Source organism: Ambystoma mexicanum, chromosome 4p (genome assembly GCF_040938575.1).
Source record: "Ambystoma mexicanum isolate Mex_15411 chromosome 4p, UKY_AmexF1_1, whole genome shotgun sequence".
In the NCBI taxonomy this organism is placed as follows: domain Eukaryota; kingdom Metazoa; phylum Chordata; class Amphibia; order Caudata; family Ambystomatidae; genus Ambystoma; species Ambystoma mexicanum.
Window position 1 is genome coordinate 106,563,672 of NC_090927.1, and position 21,483 is coordinate 106,585,154.

Below are 21,483 nucleotides of genomic sequence, written 5' to 3' on the forward strand. Positions count from 1 at the left end.
TCCGGAGAGTTTGGTGGTGCAGGCGCTTCAGGCGGCCAACTCCATTTGTGCCTTGTCTCGTTTTACACACACTCTGTGGAACTGTGTTGCGTTGGCGGCTGAACATATTCCCGAAGGGGACGAACGGGATGGTTTCCTTGCTATGGTCCAGGATGGTAAGGATGCCATGTGAGTCCGTTCAGTCGGTTTGGATTTAGCTGAATGCGTCAGTAGGTCCATGGCGGCGAGCACCGTGATACGCAGGTTTGCGTGGTTGCGGAAGTCGGGGTTTGCTCCTGATGTGCAGTCCCGGCTCCTCAACATGCCCTTTGACGGTGAACACCTTTTTGGCAGCAAGGCTGACGAGAGCCTTGAGAGGTTGCAGACCTCAAAAGCTGCAGCGAAGTCGTTGGGCGCTGCAGTTCGCCAACCTCTGCCTTTTCGTCCTAGGGGACAGCAGTGGAGGGGTGGTTCCTTTCGCTATTACTCATCCTTCAGTAAAGCGAGAGGAGCTGGCAGTCAGAGGCCAACGCAGGGGTACCAGAGGTGGACGACAGGGTACCCGTGGTGCCAAGGCCGCTCGGGCAGTTGCCTCTTTGCCCTCAGGTAACGCCGCAGCCGCTCCCACTCAGTCGTGAGGCCATGTCCCATGGTTCGCCGGTTGGGGGAAGGCTGGCGCAGCATCTTGTAGAGTGGCAAGCCATTACTTCAGATGTGTGGGTTCTGGAGATCATAACCCACGGCTACTGTCTTCCCTTTCGGCACAGGCCTCGCGACAATCCACCGGGGAACCTCTCTTTGCAGAGTCCGGATCCGCTCCTTGCGCAGGAAATTCAAGCCCTGCTGGAGAAAGGCGCCATAGAACTGGTGCCTGTAGCGGAGAGGAACAAGGGATGGTATTCCCCTTATTTTTTGATTTCGAAGAAAGACGGGGGATTGAGACCCATCATGGACTTGCGCGGTTTGAACAAACTCCTCAGGAAGGACAAGTTCAAGATGGTTACTCTCTCTCAAGTCCTCCAGGCCCTTCAGCTTCAGGACTGGTTGGTGTCACTCGACCTCAAGGATGCTTACTTCCATGTGCCGATCCATCCCAAGCACAAGAAGTACCTGAGGTTCGCGGTTGGCGACTCGCACTTTCAGTTTTGGGTCCTGCCGTTCGGATTGACCTCCGCCCCGAGGGTTTTCACCAAGCTCATGGTGGTGGTGGCAGCGCATCTCAGGCAAGGGGGGATTCACGTCTACCCCTACCTGGACGATTGGTTGATCAGGGGGAGCTCTCCCGAGCAAGTCCTGGATCATCTGTCCGTCACCTGCCGCTCCCTTCACAGGCTGGGCTTCTCCCTCAATTTAAAGAAGTCCCATTTGACGCCGACACAGCGGCTCCAGTACATCGGAGCAGTGCTCAACACTTCCCTGGGGCAGTGTTTTCCTCCCCAGGTGAGGGCTCTTCACATTCAGCAGATGGTGCACAAGTTTCAGCATGCCCAGACGCTCCCTGCGTTCGAGTTCTTGAGGTTGTTCGGCCTCATGGCATCCTGCATTCTTCTGGTGCCAGAGGCTCGCCTGCGGATGAGATCTTTGCAGTGGGCACTCAAGACGCAATGGTCGCAGTCCTCCGGCAGGATGTCGGACCCGGTTCAGGTGCCGCCCTCGGTCGCCCGGGATCTTCTGTGGTGGGCCGTCGAAGGCAACTTGATGAAGGGGGCTCCATTTTGGCTTCCCTGGCCGGAGGTGACGATCGTGACGGATGCATCCCTCACGGGATGGGGAGCTCATGCCAACGGGCTGACAGTGAGCGGTCGTTGGTCTCCGTCGGAGTCCAGACTCCATATCAATCTTTTGGAGCTGAGGGCCATCAGGCTAGCCCTGAAGGCTTTTCTGCCGACTGTGCGAGGAAAGAGTGTCCTGATCCTGACGCACTACCTCAACAAAAAGGGGAGGGGGCAGGGTCACTTCCTCTGTGCAGGGAGGTGATGCAGCTCGAGTTCTGGGCCATCCAGCAGGAAGTTTCGATCTCTGCAGTTCATCTGGCCGGAGACGAGAACGTGACGGCGGACGCTCTGAGCAGGCAGAGCGCAATCTCTCACGAGTGGGAGGTGGCTCAGGAGATTCTCCTGGAGATCTTCGCCCTTTGGGGGACCCCTCAAGTGGATCTCTTCGCCTCCAGTGTCAACCGGAAGTGCGAAAGGTTTTGCTCGCGGGAATTTCCTCCAAAAGGAGCCTTAGGAGACGCGTTCGTGGTGGAGTGGTCATTCCCGCTGCTGTACGCGTTTCCTCCAGTCCCCGTCATCCCGCAAGTGCTGCGGAGGTTACGGAAGTTCGGTTCCCGGATGATCCTCATTGCCCCGGCGTGGGCTCGGAGGACGTGGTACCCGGGCCTTCTCGACTTATCCATCTGCCCTCCACGTCGTCTTCCCTACCGAGACGATCTGCTCTCACGGGAGGGGTGTCAGGTTCTCCATCCAGAGGTCAGATCCCTCAACCTTCACGCTTGGCTTCTGAAAGGTTGAGGTATAAGGATTGGGACCTCCCTGAGGACGTGATGGAGGTGTTGCTTTCGGCCCGAAGGCCAGCAACAAAGTCTCTGTACCGTTGCCATTGGCGTAAGTTCTGCGACTGGTGCAGAGTTCAGAATGTGGATCCTTTTGCATGTGACATCCCCATGGTTCTGTCCTTTTTACTTTCTTTGGCCTACAGGGGCTTGCAAGTGGGTACCGTTAAAGGTTACATGGCGGCGCTGTCCATCTTTAAGCGCTCGTCTGAAGAGTGTTCTTACTTTAAAATCCCTTTGATTTCACAGTTTCTGAAAGGGCTCACTAATGTGTTCCCTCCGTCACCTTTCCTGGTGCCTGGTTGGGATTTAAACCTTGTTCTTAAGTTTCTTATGGGTGCTCCGTTTGAGCCTTTACATTCTTGCCCTTTGAGGCTGTTAACTCTGAAAACTGTGTTTTTAGTTGCGGTTACTTCCGCTCGCAGAGTGAGTGAGTTACAGGCACTTTCAGTTAAGCCTCCCTTCACTGTATTTCACAAGGACAGGGTTGTCCTTAGAGTTCGTCCTTCTTTTCTTCCGAAGGTAGTGACGGAATTTCATTTGGCCCAGAAGGTGGTTGTTCCGGCATTCTATCCTCCTCCGCATCCTGGTAAGGAAGAGGAGAGGCTCCATAGGCTTGATCCTAGGAGAGCTTTAAGCTTTTATGTTTCACGCATGTCCCGGGTCAGAGTGGACGATCAACTCTTTATTGGTTACGCTGGAAAGCGTTTGGGGCAAGCTGTGACGAAACAGACTTTGTCTCGCTGGATTATTTTGGCCATCTCGGAGTGCTACCGCTTGGCGGGTAAGGACCCACCGGCTGGCTTGCGGGCCCATTCTACCAGGGGTATGGCTGCGTCTACTGCCCTGCAGAGGGGTGTTCCTATTCGCAACATCTGTGATGCAGCCACCTGGGCTTCAGTACATACATTTGTACGTCACTATTCCCTCGATTCCATCCGAGCACAGGATCTGGCCTTTGGCAAGGCGGTCCTTTGCTCTGCTATTTGATTGGCTATTCTGAATTTTGATTCTAAATTCTTTCCCTCCTCCTTGCTCTGGTACTGCTTTGGGAGTCTGTCATAGATATGGAATACGTCGGAGGACCCAATCCCCTCGAAGAACAAGTTACTTTCTTACCTGGTAACGTTCTTTCGATGGGATGGTCCGACGACGTATTCCATATCGCTCCCGCCCTGCCTTCCCCGCTGCAGAATTTCTTTTGCGATTGCAGCTTACGTTCCGCAAGGCTTTGTGTCTGACTGGCAGTTGACTAGTGTCACACGTTCTGGGGGAAAAAACTACAACTGAGGCTACGGGCGTCGTGCGTCCTACTTATCACATCGGATGACGTCGGACGTCGGAGGAGGCCCTCGACGACGGCGCATCGACGTCATCGACGCAGGACGCAGACGCCGAAAAAAGTTTCCGAAGCAGCACAGCTGTGGTGATTACATGTCATAGATATGGAATACGTCGTCGGACCATCCCATCGAAAGAACGTTACCAGGTAAGAAAGTAACTTGTTCGTCTGCCGCCCAGCAGTGGAATCGGAGGTCGTCCCAAAGGAGGTCTTGCCCTTGCGTTTCGAAATAATCGATTACGATGTTAAATGAAAAGTCAATAAATACCTCAGCATTGAAAGCCACTTTCTATGTAAAAACCTTAAAAGCCACTCTACCTGTAATGTTGATAAATATTTATTGGAATACTGCAGACTATACAGATACCCTTTTGGGGAAATTGACGAAATAAACATCATGAAGAGGAATGGCTTGATGAAACTCCTGGAGGCCATATAATCCTCGTCGTGATTTAAACGCTGATTGTAATTTGACCAGCTGCGAGATGGAGTGGGCATGATACTCCTTGGTCGACCACAGTTCCGAAACTGGCAATAAAAAGTAGAGTAGCTTTATGGATTTTTTTTGCAAGATCTCGGGGTTTGAATATGCAGTTTAATGATAAACCGACATGGCATACTCGCAGTGAGTCTTCTACAATTGACTATATGTCCATGAGTGAACAGCTTAATGAATGGTCTGAAATTTTGAATGTACAAGTTACTACTCATAGTGATCATGCAATGTTGTCCATTAATCTAAAATGGAAAAAGAGACTGCATTTAAAAATGTCTATTGTACTGGTAATGTGGTCAATGTTAGAGGAAATCGTGTGAAATGGAATCCTGTAAAGACAAGGAAATGTAATAACTTGATGATGCACGATTTCACCCAAAGTACTTTTGAATCCAAAATATGCACATATTCTGTCAATTTAGCTTGTACTTGGACAAGATGATTTACAAATTTCGTATGCCTGATCTTCTTGGTATAAACAAGAAACATAGCCATAAACATATATTTGACATTGAGACAAAACAACGAAGAACTCAGTTGAACAAAAAAATATGCGAGATAAAGAAGTTAAACCTATCTTTACAAATAGCTAAAGAACGAATTAGACTGTCAGCAATGTTATAAGAACTGGCAAATTCATCATTGATTTGTCCAGCAACAAAAAGATGGGGAGGCAATGCTTAGTGCTATGAGAGAGCACAACTCTAGAAATTATTGGGTATTGATAAACAGTACGGAAAGTCTCGCAATCTTAACTGACTATAAATCCCATAAATGAATCTGTCCCGAGGGACCATTTTGAGAGTCTTTATCGAGCGTCAATTCCGCAATCAATAGTGTGCATATGGGCATGAGAATTGGTCTCTAGATGTGTCGGTGAGTAACATAGCGAGCTACATTAGAAAAGCAAAATCATCCACCACGCCTCACGCCTGGCCCGAATAATCTGTCTTTCGCAATGTTCAAGCAGAATCTGATGTTGTGGGCTAAAATTCTACATCTAATATTCAGCAATGCGATATCAACTAAGAAAATCCCCAACTCATGGAAAATGTCCTACGTCCTTCCGATCTTTAAAAAGGGGGACCGTCTGAGTCCAACAAATTATCAGCCTTTATCGCTGGTGAATGTTGAGGCGAAGATTTTCACATCCATTGTATTAGATCAATTGATATGCTGTATGGAAGAGAAGGAAATACTGGATATCCGACAGATTGAGTTTAGAAAGGGTATGGGGACCGATGCCGGTGGTCTACTTGTTACCACACTGCAGTACAATGCACAACACAAGAGTCAGCTTCCTCTGTATGCAGCATCAATGGACCTCTCATCGGCCTTTGATAGTGTCAACAGAGACATTCTCTGGCATCGGCTAATGGAAATGAATATCAGTAGGGGTCTATTGGATATGCTGATACATCTATACTCTGAGACAGTGATGAGGGTGAGGCTCAGCAATGATGGGCTAATGTCAAATGAAATAAAGGCAATGAACGGCCTTAAACAGGGATGTGCATTGTTCGCAATTTTGTTTAACTTGTATGTTGCTGGTGTGGGGAATGCTCTAGATGGAAGTGGTTTATTTGCACCTAAGATAGGATCAACTAGTATAAAATGGATCACCTATGCCGATGATTTTTTACTTTTTGATCGAACCAAAATCGGTCTGCAAAAGCTGATTAACTCCTTTGTGCAGTTTATAAATTATTTGAAGCTTAAAATAAAGCCCCAAAAAACTGTAATTATAAATCTAGGGAAAACTAATAAAAAGACTTGTAAAGCCGATGTGGACCTGTGACGGTATAAAGATCTATCTGCAGAAAGCTATTCTCTATCTGGGCTATTCCTTTTCCAGTATCATGACTCTCAATTTTTTGAAAAACTGTTTAAGGATTAAGGCTATTGAGTCTGGTAGACAAATCAGAGTTATTGAGAAGAAGTAAGGAAGATTCTCGATGTCTGCTTGCAGAGATTTCTATTGCATGAAGGTCATTCCCAGACTGCCGTATGGGTTGGAATTATTTCCTGTTGCCTTGTCTCCTTATCTAAAAACCATAGGATCCATTATATGCATAAAAGTTCAGTTCTTCCTACCAAAGTGCATTCCTATGGAAGCAATACGATACGAGTTTGGTTTGCGCTCATTAAAAAGCTTTATGGATTGTAAAAAGCTAAACCTATCTAGAAAGTGTTTAATTAGCGGAAAAAACACATTGTATAAGATACTAGGTGACAATATGACAGAAATATATGTATACGCTTAAAAGCGATGCTGAATTTATTCATTCTAATCTTGGTCTTGCAACAAAAAATCTTACTGAAAATCCTTCTAAGGTAAAAACGCTAGTTAAAGCTTTTGATTGGGTTGAAAACAATGCAGTGATTTTAAAATCTAAATTGTACTCCCAAATTGTATCTGCATGGAAGTTCTTTCCTGAACCGGAGAAATATATTATAAAATATCCTTTGCAGCAAATAAGGAATAGTACGATGCAATTTCGGTTGAATGGCCTAAACACCTAAGAAATCTGTTATATGCGAAACATAGTACCTGAAGATAAGACAGACTGTGGATTCTGTTTTAATAGTTGGCGAATCTGAAACTCTGTTGCATCTGTTACTGATCTGTCTGAATTTGATTAAGGAAAGGATTGAATGTTTTTTGCAATTTGTTGATGTCTCCATGTTTACAGGGATCAAGTCTGGTATGAAATGTTACATGGCTCATCAATTGCATCGAAAATTAGAGTGAACACTTTTTTTAAAGATCATTTGTAATGTGACTTAGTTGATTAAGGTAATTAGGTATTGACCGAAGTATAAATAATGGAATTCGGTTCAGTTATAGTGATGGGAACTGTCATTAAGATTCATTAAATGTATTTTATTGTGATTTGTGTAAATTTGTTTTTATGCTCAATTTATACAATGAATTTTGTAAAGGTTTAAATAAACCAATATACAATAATAATACAAAAAAAAGAGCAAATGAACTCGCTTCTGTTCTGGATGCTGGAACAATCCCCTTAGCCTCTTTGTTCTTCTGTGGACAACATCTTATCTTTTGTCTTAATTAGCATCAACAGGAGTTAACATTCAATCTTATCGTACATATCTGTCAACTATCAGAGATTATATTAGCTCTCCAGACCTTACAATGTCTACATCTAATCCGATTATCAAGAGGTGCTTTGACCGTCTACTTAAAGTTTACCCTCCGATGTCCAAACCTCACCCAGTCTGGGATCTCATTGTAGTATTGTCTGCAATATCCCATAAGACGTTCAAACCCATGTCAACGGCTGACCTAAAACTTGCCTCTTGGAGGACCGCTTTTTTAGTAGCCATAACTTCTACTAGAATGATTGGTGGGATTCAGGTGATGATCTCATCAGAATCCTATACAATTTTTCATAAAGATAAGGTTGTCTGCTTTTCACTTAAACCAAGAGGTGGTTCTACCTATGTTTTTTTTTTCCTTCTCGCCGGTCTGAGGGCGAGCAAGTCCTTCATTCTGTAGACATTAGGCGAGCCCTGACATTTTTTTAGACCACTCCAAGGAATGCACAAAATCAGTTAGCTTATTCATATCCTTCAGAGGTCAACAGGCTGTTTTTCAGGCTTCAAATGCGACCATAACTAGGTGGATCATCTCTTGTATTGCAGAGGCATACAAGCTTCAGAACAAATCGGTCACTAAAGGGTTACATGCTCACGCAGTTTGTGCTAAAGCAACAGCAATGGCATTCCAAAGAAACATTCAATACAAAAGAGTAAGAAAATGTTACTCACTGTGGTGACTTCTATACTATTAGTCCATACTCCCCTTTCCTGCAAATGCCGTGCCCGCCGTCCCTCAATAAATATTAGTCAGGTTTCCCGTCTTACGGATCCAAGGACTGACTGGTGTTGCCGGTGGGCAGTGTCAGTGGGGCTGGCCACACCGGTGCCTCAGTGCCTCCCGGTACCACAACAAATATAAGGACATTCGATCTGTGCCATAACAAAAGTGTACCGGTCCCAACCCCATAGGACGGTTATCCATAAGTATGGAGGAAAGGGGACTATGGACTTTGTAGCCCTAGATCACTCTTGCACCCTTCTTGGGACTAAGCTTTGCTGTTCTGCTACCTACCTTGATTGGGTTTGGATAAACTCCTTGTCGTCTTTGTTCACCATGATGGGGTGGCCTCCCAGAATCGTCCCCCAGGGCTGATTTTTGGAAACCCATATCATCTCGTTGCTATACTACAGTGTTCTATTGTCGATCTTACTGTGTTTAAACGTAAATGCATGTATTTTTATACATTCTGCCAACCTTGCATTAAGAGTGTTCTGTGTCTTTGTGTGTGTGCTTAACTGAACCATTCACCACCAGGTCCTCGAAGTCTCCGCCTTACTGCTCAGTCGCACTACCTTAATAGAAACATTAGTGTCTTTCCCTGTTCAACCGAATAAGGTGGCCTCGCAGAATCTTTCTGCAGGTTTGATTCTGAAACTCCATCTTAATGGCTCAAAACCACACTTCATTTTATAAATTGGTATCTCCTCTCAAGAAGTCCAGATATGGATTTGCTATGGTGTTGCATGTCAGAACTTGGCAGACTTGTAGTACAAGTCACGCTCAGCATAGCGGATACCGTTTCCTACATGTTCCCGGTGTCTACGTATCCAGCTGCCGGAAACAGTGTCTAACATTTCCTTTTTTTCTCTTTAGCTCCTTTACCAAAGCAACAATGGCCTATGGAATCGCAGTGGACCATGGATGTATCTGGGATCTAAAATTCTGCCCCAGTGGGGCCTGGGAGTTGCCAAACACCAAACGAAAGGTAATCATTAGTATACAGTCAGCAAGATGTGTGGTCAAATATAGTTAATTTTCTAAACATCTAACCTGTTCCTTTTCTCAGACTAGTTAATTACATTTTCTCTACAACTTAAATAAGGTGACTGGCTCATCTTTCTAGATTGTCTGAAAACATCAAACTTGCTACATCAAATGCATGAAGAAATATGCACACAATGATTGCATCATAAAAATATATAAATGCAAGATTGGGCTATATGTCCGCAGATGAGGCAGGTGATTTTGCACTGCATGCAATATCTGTTTCACCACAAATTCCTTCTTCCGAATTGTTCATAGTCCTCTTCGTTTCCTTCCAGAACCCTCAGATGGCCAGGTTGGGGTTGTTGGCAGTTGCATTCTCGAGTGGATTTGTGGAAATCTACAGCCTGCCACACTCTGAATCTTTGCACGCCTACAAGCAATTGCAGGTAAAAGGTAGGAAGAGATGGATCCTATTCTAGTGTCCAGTGTGCCATGCTTTCAACACTGTCTGAGTTGTCCAGTCATCCCCCTATTTCTGCAATGCCATTGCAAAACTACAAACATTTATAGTATTTTGATAATGTAAAATGCTTTGTTCTTTGCTGGACTTACTCAGTGCATTTGTCATTGGGCAACCTCTGTGCTTCTCAAATTTGATCAGCACTCTGCAACGAAACTATCATGGGTTCTTGCTTTCCACCCATTTTCTAGTAGTTTCTCCCCTTATTCCAATCATGCAAATCCCATTGTGGCAATCTAGCCTTGCCCCACTCCTTATTATAGTTGTCACACTTAACCCATTAACTCTCTCCTGTTGATACTACTTTTAACATAGTTGTTCTAGTGTACTTTATACACACGCCGTCATGACTTTATCTCTGAAGCGTACAAGGTGCGTGTCATCTGTTGCATCTAAAAAAACAGTATTACTCGCTGTAGTTACTAAAAGTAGACTTTCGTTCAGCCTTTTCAGTCACAGGCAAAGAATGTCCAGTACCGTTGAGAGGAACCTTAGTAGGTACACCAGGACATTATGAGAAAAGGGTGCCTGAGCATAGGTGGACCACCCATACCCTACCACCTCACATCTAATGCCCTCTTCTCCGGCATGGGGTCTGGCATGGATTCACATGCTCATGAATATTCCCCGTCGTCATGCCGGGAATCTTCGGTAAAGAAAAAATCAGTATCAGTTTCGTTTCTGATCTGTCTTTCTTAGTAGTAACCAATCACTGATCTCTGGGTCATACTGCCCCCAGCCAATGACTGCCCTCTACCCAAGCCCCTCCCCTGGCAGCCATCCTCAGATTTTTACCACACGTTCAAGTGTTGGGAGTCCTCATGTTTAGCTCTCGAGCTTTTACTGCGTTTTCACGCTTTTTCCGGAGATTTTTCGCATTTTTTCGGTTAATGCTTCGCCGCAAGCTCCACGGTTTCTACTTCCGATAACGGGGACTCGTTTCGGAATTCTTCTACGCCCCTCAAGGGTGAAGTTTTCATCGAGTTACGCTTCTTGGAGGATTCCAGAAGATCTGTGGCCTACCTCAACGGACATGGCCCAGGACAAGGGAAGCTCGACGCCCGGATCCAAGCTGTTCAGGAGCTGCCCAGGATGCGGATTGCAAAATGTTTTCAAGGAGGACTAGCATTCGAGATGTCTCTACTGCCTTCATGAGGACAAGACGCACGTGGAGAAGGACTGTGCGTTCTGCAAGAACCTGTCGGAACGGACCAAGCAAGATCGTCGTTCCCGCCTCGCCGCCTGGCTGGAGAAGGGCACAGCAGGTGAGAAGCCGAAGAAAAAGTCTGAGCGGTCTTCTAAGTCCTGTGAGGGCGCCCCGGCGACGGGGGCCCAAAAGTAGGCCAAGCACCGCAAGTCCGCGGGCACCGGGAGCACCGAAAGGTCGGGCTCCTCGGCTGCCAGGCAGGGCGCGACTTCCCCGGCACTATCGACCACAAGCCAGCGCTCTGGTTCGGGGAAGAGGAAGTCCGAGAACCCGGGTAAGCTTCTGGAGAGGCCCCGGTCGATCTCGAAGGGACCCGAGGGGGAGCGAGGCGACCCTCCACCCAAAGCGAAGGCCCAGGATGCACCTAAGGTAGTGAGGGCCTTGATCCACCCGGCGAAGGCCACTATCGAGGTTGTCGCAGCGGCCCTGGCGAAGCCGGCAGAGGCTACGCCAGTGGAGGTGGCCTCGGGGCCCAGAGTTTCCCTGCCGCCGCGGATGGAATCCTCTTTCCAGACCATCGTTAAGACCCCCGTGAAGACCCTGGCGGAAAAAGAGGGGGGGGGGGGGCGGTGGCCATTATGGACTCAGATTCAGCCTCCGAGGAGGATCCGATGGAAACCGTGAAACGCCTCAACGAGAGGTTCATTGGCCTCAACGAGAGGTTCGAGAAGGTTCGATCCCAGGGGACGGTTCCCTCTGATGTGATCGAAGATAGCGACGACGAGGGCCCAGTGGACCAGCCATCCCGTCTGTCGCAGCCATTACCCGAGCCCCAGGATAGCTCGGCGGCCATTTTGTTGGCGATCCAATCCTTATGTACTGAGATAAGGACGAGGTTACCACAGACCCCGACGGAGGATCCAGAACCAGGCCCGTCGGGAAGCCCTCCGAACAAGGGAGGAGAGTCCACCCCGCTCCACCCTTTGTGCCCGCGGGGCCTGTGGACCCCTCATCCCCCTCACCGGACCCTAGGGAGACCCGGGGACGGACGACGACGAAGGCGGCGGCGATGACACAACGGACATCCCGTCATCACCCCACCCCCCCCTCGGGCTTTTCCACCCGACGAAATTGGCTCTTTTCACGCCATGATAACCTGAGCATCCAAGCTCTTCCAGCTCTGCCCTGAGGAACAGAAAAAGGAAGGGTTTCTTTACCAACGACGCGAGGCCAAGAGAAAGATGGTCCTCGCGGTGCCGTTGCTCGACGACATCTGGGACGAGGGGCTGGCTATCCTCAAGAACCCTTCCACGACACCCGCCAAGAGGGACAGGTACGAGAAGAAGTACCGGGTCCCCGATGCCGCCCCCTTGTGCCTCAGGGCCCAGCCCACGCCGGACTCTGTCGTCTCGGCAGCGGCCAAGAAGAAAGCAGCGGGTGCGGCGGCTTCAACTTCCACTTCCCCGCCGGACAGCGAGGGCAAGAAGTTGGACTCCATGGGACGACGAGTCATCTCGGCGGCGACTACGATTAAGGCGGCCAATGCCTTAGCGATTGTGGCCTGCTACGACAGGGAGCTTTGGTTCAAGATAGCTCCTCTGCTAGACTTCCTACTGGATGACAAGAGGGCGGAGGTCCTACAGATTCTGCAGGAAGGAGAGGTGGCGTCGGATCAAGCCATAAAGGTGGCAACGGACATTGCCGATACCGGATTTCGTCAACTGGGCAACCGGGTTTGCCTCCGACAACGAGGATGGCTCAAGGCGACGGACTTTCGCCAGGACGTCCAGACCAGAGTTTTGGACACGCCGTTCGACGGCAACAACCTGTTTGGAAAGCCGGTGGATGAGTCCCTCCAGGCCATCAAGACAGACACGGAAACAGCCTGAGCCCTAGGAGTCCTTCAGCAACGGTGGCCCTTTCGGAGCTCTTGAGGGCAGACAGGGAGCCTCCAAGGGATCCCGCGGTGGCTCTTCTACTTACCGCCAGGCGGCCCGCTCCTCGTCCCAGGAGGCCTACAGAGGCCGCGGCAAGCAAGGAGGGCCTCGCCGCCGTCGGCAAGGAGGCCAAGGCGGCAAGGCCTCTTCCAATGGACTGAACCGGCCGTTGCGTCGGGCCCCCACCGAAGCACCCCAGTGGGAGGCCGGCTGACGTCAGCATGTGGGAATCCATCTCCACCGCTCCACCGACCTTTGGGTGCTGGACACCCTGGCCCCCGGACACTCGCTGGAATTTCAAAAGTGTCCTCGCATTCCTCCCGTGGCCAGGAAGGAGAATCGCGTCCCTCAACTGCTGTTGGAGGTAAGGGCGATGCTCAGGAAGGGGGCCATCGAGCTCGTCCCCATGGGGATCCGGAGTATACTCCAGATACTTCCTCGTCCGAAAGAAGACAGGCAGTTGGCGCCCCATCCTGGACCTGCGTCAGTTGAACAAGTAGATCAAGGCACAGAAATTCAGGATGGTCACCCTCCAGCACGTGCTGGGACAGCTGGAGGAGGGCGACTTCCTATCGTCGCTGGACCTGGAGGATGCTTACTTCCACATCCCCATTCTAAAAGGTCACAGAAAGCTCCTCAGATTCGTAGTCCAGGGGCGTCACTACCAATTCAGAGCCCTGCCGTTCCGATTAAAGTCGGCACCCCGGGTGTTCACCAAGTGCCTCGCACCGGTGGCGGCGCGGCTGCGCCTGCAAGGAATCCAGGTCTACCCCTACCTGGACGACAGGCTAATCCGTGCAAGGTCAAGGGAACTCGCTGTCGAACACACAGCGAGGACCGTCCGCCTGCTTGCGGAGCTGGGATTCGCCATCAACTGCCCCAAATCCCATCTGGTCCCGTCGCAGGTGGCACTGTTTCTGGGAGCGAAGCTCGATACAGTGAGGCAATTGGCATCTCCGTCGGAAGAAAGGACGAAGGCCATTTTGGGCAAGGTGCAGCGCCTTTTAGCCACGGAGGTGGCCAGAGTGAGGTCCATCAAGTCCCTCCTCGGGATGATGTCCTCGTGCGTCTACCTTGTGCCCCTTTGCAGACTTCGGATGCGTCCGCTACAAGGGTTCCTCGACGCCCGCTGGATTCAAGCGGCGGGCTGCTTCGAGGACAGGATCCCGCTCGACGAGGAGTTCCGTCGGGCGATTCTATGGTGGGGTACCCGTGCGCACCTCTCGGCAGGCATGGACTTTCAGGCCCCAGCGTATCAGGAGACGGTAACGACGGACGCCTCCCTGGACGGATGGGGGGCCCACACCGGAGATCTCCACACAAGAGGCCTCTGGCTCCCGGAGGAGAGGTCTCTTCACATCAACATCCTGGAGCTACGAGCCGTGTTCTGGGCGCTCAAATCGTTCCTTCCGTTCCTCAAGGACAAACTGGTGAGGATCTTCACCGACAACACCACCACGATGTTCTACATCCGGAAGCAGGGAGGCACCAGATCCCCAGCCCTATCCAAGGAGGCCCAGGATCTGTGGCACTGGGCCGTCGCCCATGGGATGTTTCTGGTTCCCTTCCACCTGGCAGGAATAAAAAAACACCATCGCCGACTCACTCAGCAGGGAGCTGCGCTCGTGCAACGAGTGGGAACTACGCCAGGACCAGGTGGATCAGCTCTTTCAACGATGGGGCAAACCCCAGATCGACCTGTTCGCGACGACGACAAACTCCAAGTGCCAGAGGTTCGCCAGCAGGTTCGCCCAGCCGAGGAGCATGGGCGATGCTTTCTCGTTTCCTTGGTACGGTCTGTTCCTGTACGCGTTCCCCCCCGTTGCCGTTGCTGCTCCGTCTCATCAACCAGCTCAAGAGGTCCAGGTGCAGGATGATCCTCGTGGCACCGGCGTGGCCGAGACATATCTGGTTCCCGGACCTTCTGGACTTGTCAGCGTCCCCAGCTATCAAGCTGGCGACGGACGCGGATCTTCTCTCCAGAGAAGGAGGCGCCATTCTCCATCACGACCCGGTGTTGCTGAACTTGCAGGCTTGGCTCCTGCAGCACTAGAGTTTGGAGGATACGATATCCCAGCTGACTGCAGAGAGGTTCTTGCAAAAGCCAGGGCGTCCTCAACTCTCAAATGTTATGGACATAAGTGGAAGAGGTTCTCTGTCTGGTGCCGTGCATAGACGATTAACCCTCTGCGGATTACGGCCCCTCAAGTATTGCCGTACCTACTGTCGCTGGCCAAAGCTGGACTGGCTCACGCCTCCATCAAAATACATCTGGCTGCCATTTCCCGATACACCAGAACTACAGGACGGGCGTCCTAGTGGTCTCATCGCCTGGTGAAGGAATTTATGAAGGGTCTATTCCGATCGTTTCCGCCAGTGAAGGCCCCTGCCCCGGCGTGGGAACTCAACGTGGTGCTGACCAGTCTCATGGGGGCCCCATTCGAGCCTATGCACTCGGCGCCGTTGAAGTTCCTGTCGTGGAAGACAGCATTTCTTTTGGCCATCACCTCTGCACGACGAGTGGGAGAGATCCAGGCCCTATCTTGCAAGCCTCCATACTTGACTTTTCACGACATGAGGGTGGTGCTGAGGACGCACCCCTCCTTTATGCCCAAGGTGCTGTCGGACTTCCACCTCAACGAGCCCTTGGTGTTGCTAGTTTTCTTCCCGTCGCCTTCGTCTCCGGCCGAGAGGACTTTGCACTCGCTAGATGTGGCTAGAGCGCTGAAGTTCTACATGGACCGCACAAAGAGTTTTCGGAAGACGTCACAGCTGTTTGTGAACTTTGGACCTGTGAATCAAGGGAAGGCTCTCTTGAAGACTTCCATTTCCAGATGGTTCTCCGGCTGCATCATGCACTGTCACAGGTTGACCGACCGCTGCCCTGCCGTCCGAGAGCCCATTCAACTAGAGCGATCGCTGCTACCACGGCGTTCGTCTGGTGTGCCCCTGCTGGACATCTGCAGGGCTGCTACGTGGAGGTCGATGCACACCTTCACGAGATTCTACTGCGCAACCTGTTCACTTAAAGGTGAGCCTGGTGAGGAGGTAAGAGATGCTTAATGTTGAGTTGTTGTATTGCTTAATGTTGAGCCTGTTGCCACCTCCCGTGGTTGTGAATGTGTATACTGCTAGGTATTCTTATATTCATGAGCATGTGAATCCATGCCAGACCCCATGCTGGAGAGGGAACAAGTTACTTACCTGTAACTGTTGTTCTCCAGCATGCGTCTGGCATGGATTCACATGCGAACCCTCCCTCCTTCCCCTCTGCGGCTCTTCACTTGGTCATGTGCTACCAAATCTGAGGATGGCTGCCAGGGGAGGTGCTTGGGTAGAGGGCAGTCATTGGCTGGGGGCAGTATGACCCAGAGATCAGTGTTGGTTACTACTAAGAAAGACAGATCAGAAACGAAACTGATACCGATTTTTTCTTTACCAAGGATTCCCGGCCTGACGTCGGGGAATATTCATGAGCATGTGAATCCATGCCAGACCCATGCTTGAGAACAACAGTTACAGGTAAGTAACTTGTTCCTTCATGTTAGTTTATTTTCTCAGCTGACTTGGTTGGGATTTTGTTAAATATCTTTTTTATTTCAAGAAGTAGCATTACATTTAGGATTCATTTTCCATACCCATGTATAAATGTCTATTATTGATGGTGTGTACTTGGCTACCACAGCTGTATTTAGCTCGATTTCTTAGAAAGCCGAAAATAAACATGACCCAACAATATAATCTGTTTAACGAATAAAGATTCAGGAAACATGTGTTTAGTTATACAGGCATTATTATTATGATGATCTTTAAAGAATACTATGGCAAGAATTTCTCAGCAGTGTTATCGGTACATTGGAAGCTCATTTTCTTTCACATCGTAGAAGTGGATAACCAGGAACAAAATGACCAGTCTACTGTAAGTGTCTTCAACAGTGTCTTGTAGTGATAATTTCACGTTTCCCTGTGTTAATAAGGCCTTAAAACAGCTTCTTCTGAGCATTGCGCAGAGACCAATCCTTAGTGGTTGAGCAGGGTATCTCCAGATTAGACCAAAACACACCATCAGTAACGTAGCAAAGCTTTCCGGTTTCATTTATTGGTGTTGATGGGGTGATACCAAAGTGCATTTAGTCGTAGCCATGTATGCAGTAAAATACATCACATCATATAGTGGGAATATATTTCGAATGGATTGTGTCCTCCTACGTATTCCTAATCTTTGATAACTTCGATGCAACGTTGGCTGCTTCAGAAACCTTTTTCTCAGCACTAGAGTGCTGTGCGTGCACTTAATGCTCCACAGCGGCTTCCGTCCGCTCTCGATTATGACGTCGCAACTGTATGTATATATATATATATATATTTCTGAGGCTTGTGGAATCTGCTTAGATCACATGCTGTGCATAGGCCGACATTTACTAGAAGCTGCGGAGTATTACAGTTTGTTTTTCGAAACTCAAAAATGGGCGTCGACACAGGGCGTGCCAGTAATGCTATCCCCTAGTGTGACGTCCACTGTACCCAAGATCCCTCACGCGTCTAGGATCCTCAGATTGTTTTTTTCCGCCATACTGGTCGGAAGCATCTTGCGGAGTCCCCTGGCCGTAGCCATACTTTTGCTAAAATTTATAAAATAATAATCTATTGACATCCTTCCCCACCCCAACGTCGAACTTCGACACTCGACGCCGGCTGGAGAAGAAATCGACCGTCGGCTGCTGCACGACGGATTTGGGCCTCGGAAGGCCGCTGGCCTCGGCCCGGGCCTGGTAGGCCGCTGGCCTCAGCCCTGAAAGTAGGGAGAGTGGGGGGTGGTACATACTCTACACTCTTGGTATATAGGTACACCTTATATATTTCCTACACTTAACAGCCCGCTGCCTCAAGGTGCGTATGGAGGGTACCCCTTTTCAATTCTGCCCCAAGTGCAACCGCAAATACCCTTGGGTCGACAGGCACGCCACGTGCAATCTCTGCTTGCCGAGGGACCACCCCGAAGCGAACTGCAGAGCGTGTAGTAGGTTTAAACCTAAGACACTTAAGGACCGTTCGACGAAGTGTTGGGCCCACCACGCCAGGCAGGCGGCCATGGCAGCGGAGGGCGCCTTCAGCGATGGCAGCGACGCCGTACTTTCGGACGGCGAGGGCATTACGGCGTCGAAGGACAGCCGAGCGCAGGTCCCCGACCTCGGAAGGTCGTCCGGCAGGGCGGCTATGGGGAAGACCCCCAGCGACGCAAGCGCTTCACATACTACACACACTAAACACACTAAGTCCAACCGAGACTCGACGACGTCGAGTTCTCGGAAAGAGGCACAGACAGAACGGTCCGACTCGGTGTCCTCTGGGCGCTCTCGATCGAGATCGCCGCATGACGCCAGGCAATCATCCACTCTTGCCAAGAGTGCCTCGCTCCCTAGGCTAACAGAAGTTCGATCGTCGGAAGACGAAGACGACTTCCACCCCCAGGCCGCGCTCCAGGAGGCGGAGCCCGCAATTAAAACCAGCGAGGCCCCACGCTCGGGAAAACATTTTTCTACGCATGGGGAGGGGGGAAAACAGCAGAAGAAATTACCTGTACATTCTTCCACACCTGTGAGACACTCCAACCCCCCTAAACAGACAGACAAGTCCTGGTCTGCTAATAGATTCACAACCAGCAAAGCTACTCAGGATAAATTCCATAGAACTGCTGAGAAAGTCATTCCCAGTTCCAAAAAATGGTCCAGTGAAGACCTAGATAGGGTCATGTCAAGAATGTCTGTCTTGGCTGATTTTTATGATAAAAATCCTGAACATTTCCTCTCGTATGATCCACAAGGGGCCACACCCTCAGGCTCTACTGATCCTATCCCCCCCGAGTAAGAAGGCCCGGTTTGAAACCCCGATGAGGTCTGAACCCTTCGAGGTACAACCTTACGCGACAACATACTCTCGGTATCAAGGAGAGGCTTCCTTTGGTGGAGACCAAGAGTTTGATATGAAGAGCAAACCGGGACGGGATACTATGGGGATGATGAGGACCAGGAAGAAGAAGAGGATGACCCGGAAACATACAGAGTAGATCCCCCGGTAGAGAACGAAGCCCTGGTTACCGACTCCCCGGTCGATAACCAGCCCCTCCTAAATGAGGTTCTCGCTCGCGCAGCAGAACATTTTCACATTGACACCCACGGTGTACAGGAGGAAAGGGACTTTGCAGAAGAGTTAGTGGGAGAAAGGAGGCCGGTTGCCCAGACCATCCCTATCCTTAAATCCATTCAGCGACGAATAGATCCGTCCCTGGTGAACCCAAACCTCACCAGAGCAGTCAATCCTAGGGTTGAAAAACTTTTCAGGGCAGCTCAGTCTGACCCTCTCTATATAAGCGGACATCTGAAGCCAGACTCCCTAGTTGTTACCAACACTCGTAAGAGGGCTGGAACACCCTTGTCTTCGTCAGAAGCTCCTCCCGACAAGGAGAGCAAAAAACTATACGGTTTCGGCAGGAAGGTAGCCTCCACCACCCTGTTGGCCAGCTACAACTGCCATCAGTGGGAAGAAGTCGCGGCTCTCATAGCCTCTGCTCCTGAACCGTTAAAGGGCCAATTAGCTTGGATTTCCGCAGAGGGTAGAGCCGTGTCTGGTTGCATTTTGAAAGCAACCTTCGACGCCGCGGACAACGCAGGCAGATTGATAGCAGAAGGTACTGTTATCAAGAGACATGCGTGGTTACGGCAGTCTGGGTTTAAGACAGAAACTCGGGCATCATTGTTAGACAAACCGGTGGAAGCCGATCTGTTGTTTGGGAAGGCGGTCGAAGACGCACTGAAAAATGCCAAGGACGAATACGAGACACTCAAATCCCTTGGCCAGTTAACCAATAAACCTCCCAACCAGAGAGGGAATAGTAATTTTCGTCGCCCACGCGGCCAAAATTCCCAGAGAGGATCTAACTATTCCCAGGGGCAAGGTACACAGTGGAACAACAACCAACAGTCTACCCAGGGTTACGGCAGAGGTAATAGGAGAGGTCGTGGTAAAGGCAGAGGCAGCCCCAGCAAGGGAAACGGCACGCCTCCACCAAAGCAGTGACGCTCAGTTCAGGGTCCCTTCTCATGCAACCCCAGTAGGAGGACGCATTTCAAACTTCACCCAGGCTTGGGAAGGGATCACATCAGACAGATGGGTGCTGTCAACAGTATCCACAGGGTACTGTATAGAACTACTGCAGCGTCCCCGGAACCATCCTCCACGACAAAAAGTACACTCCCTAGAACATCAGAAGATTCTCCTCGAGGAGATCGCCATTCTTCTACAAAAGGACGCGATAGAACTCGTCCCGGGACACCAGGTAAACAAGGGTATTTATTCAACTTACTTCCTTGTGCCAAAGAAAGACTTGACAATGCGCCCAGTATTGGATTTACGGCCTGCCAACAAGTATGTCAAGCCCCAAAAATTTCGTATGACCACGCTACAAGAGGTAATCCCCCTCCTAAAAAAGGGGGATTACATGGCAACCTTGGATATGAAAGATGCTTATTTTCATATTTCCATGTTCCCAGCGCACAGAAAGTACTTGCGCTTCAAGGTGGACAGTCGCCACTACCAATTCAAGGTACTGCCCTTCGGGATAGCTTCAGCACCAAGGGTATTCATCAAGGTACTGGCGGTGGCAGCTGCACACCTACGGAGGGATGCAATCCCAGTGTACCCTTATCTGGACGACTGGCTCATAACGGGGGAAACCCCAGGAATTTGCAGGACAAACATTCAAAAGACTATCGACCTCCTCCACGAATTGGGCTTCTCAATCAACGAGAAGAAGTCAAGCCTAGTGCCAAGCACCTCAAAACAATTCCTAGGAGCAATCCTGGATACCCAGGAGGGGTTGACCTTTCCTTCAGAAGGAAGAATTCGGAATATACTACTGCAGATTCCGCATTATCAGTCCGGTCAACAAATAACGGTACGCAAAGCAATGCGATTACTGGGCATAATGGCGTCATGCATTTACCTGGTCCCCCACGCGCGCCTGCGCATGCGTCCCATGCAGGAATGGTTGGCGAAACAGTGGTCTCAGGCAAGTGGTCAGTGGGACGATCTAGTGGTCGTTTCGCCAACACTTGTACAAAGCCTCCACTGGTGGACAAGAGAGAATCTCGCAAAAGGGAAACCCTTTTACGATCCCGAAGTACAGGCAATAGTCACTACAGATGCATGCCTGACGGGGTGGGGAGCTCACCATCTCCACCACACAGCACAGGGTCACTGGTCTCACTCAGTGACCAAGAACCACATCAACCTGCTAGAGCTTCTGGCAGTATTCAGAGCGCTTCAGGCGTTCAAGCCCCATCTACTAAACCTGTCAGTGCAAATACGGACGGACAGCACTACAGCCATGTTCTACCTGAACAAGCAAGGAGGTACTCGCTCGCCAAATCTGTCCAAGCTTGCCCAGAAAATCTGGAGATGGGCACTCAGACGGAACATCTTCCTGTCATCGCAACATGTTCCAGGGGAGCTCAATTCCCTAGCGGATGCTCTGAGCAGAGACTCCCTCCCAGAGGAACACGAATGGGTTCTTCACAGAGAGGTCGTAGAAGATCTCTTCTCTCAGTGGGGTTTCCCCACTATAGACTTATTCGCCACAAGCGAAAACAAACCATGCCCAGGATTTGTATCCAGGTTC

General features: G+C 50.0%; 1 protein-coding gene across 3 annotated transcripts in view; it reads left to right on the forward strand.

The window, feature by feature from the left end:
* GTF3C2 (general transcription factor IIIC subunit 2) overlaps window positions 1-21,483 on the forward strand; it is a 1,345,710-nt gene that overhangs the window by 453,384 nt on the left and 870,843 nt on the right. For all 3 annotated transcript variants that reach the window (XM_069605483.1, XM_069605484.1, XM_069605482.1), the window contains 2 exons: window positions 9,089-9,200; window positions 9,538-9,655. In XM_069605483.1, the coding sequence (XP_069461584.1) occupies window positions 9,089-9,200; window positions 9,538-9,655 (230 nt within the window). The remainder of the gene's footprint in view (window positions 1-9,088; window positions 9,201-9,537; window positions 9,656-21,483) is intronic.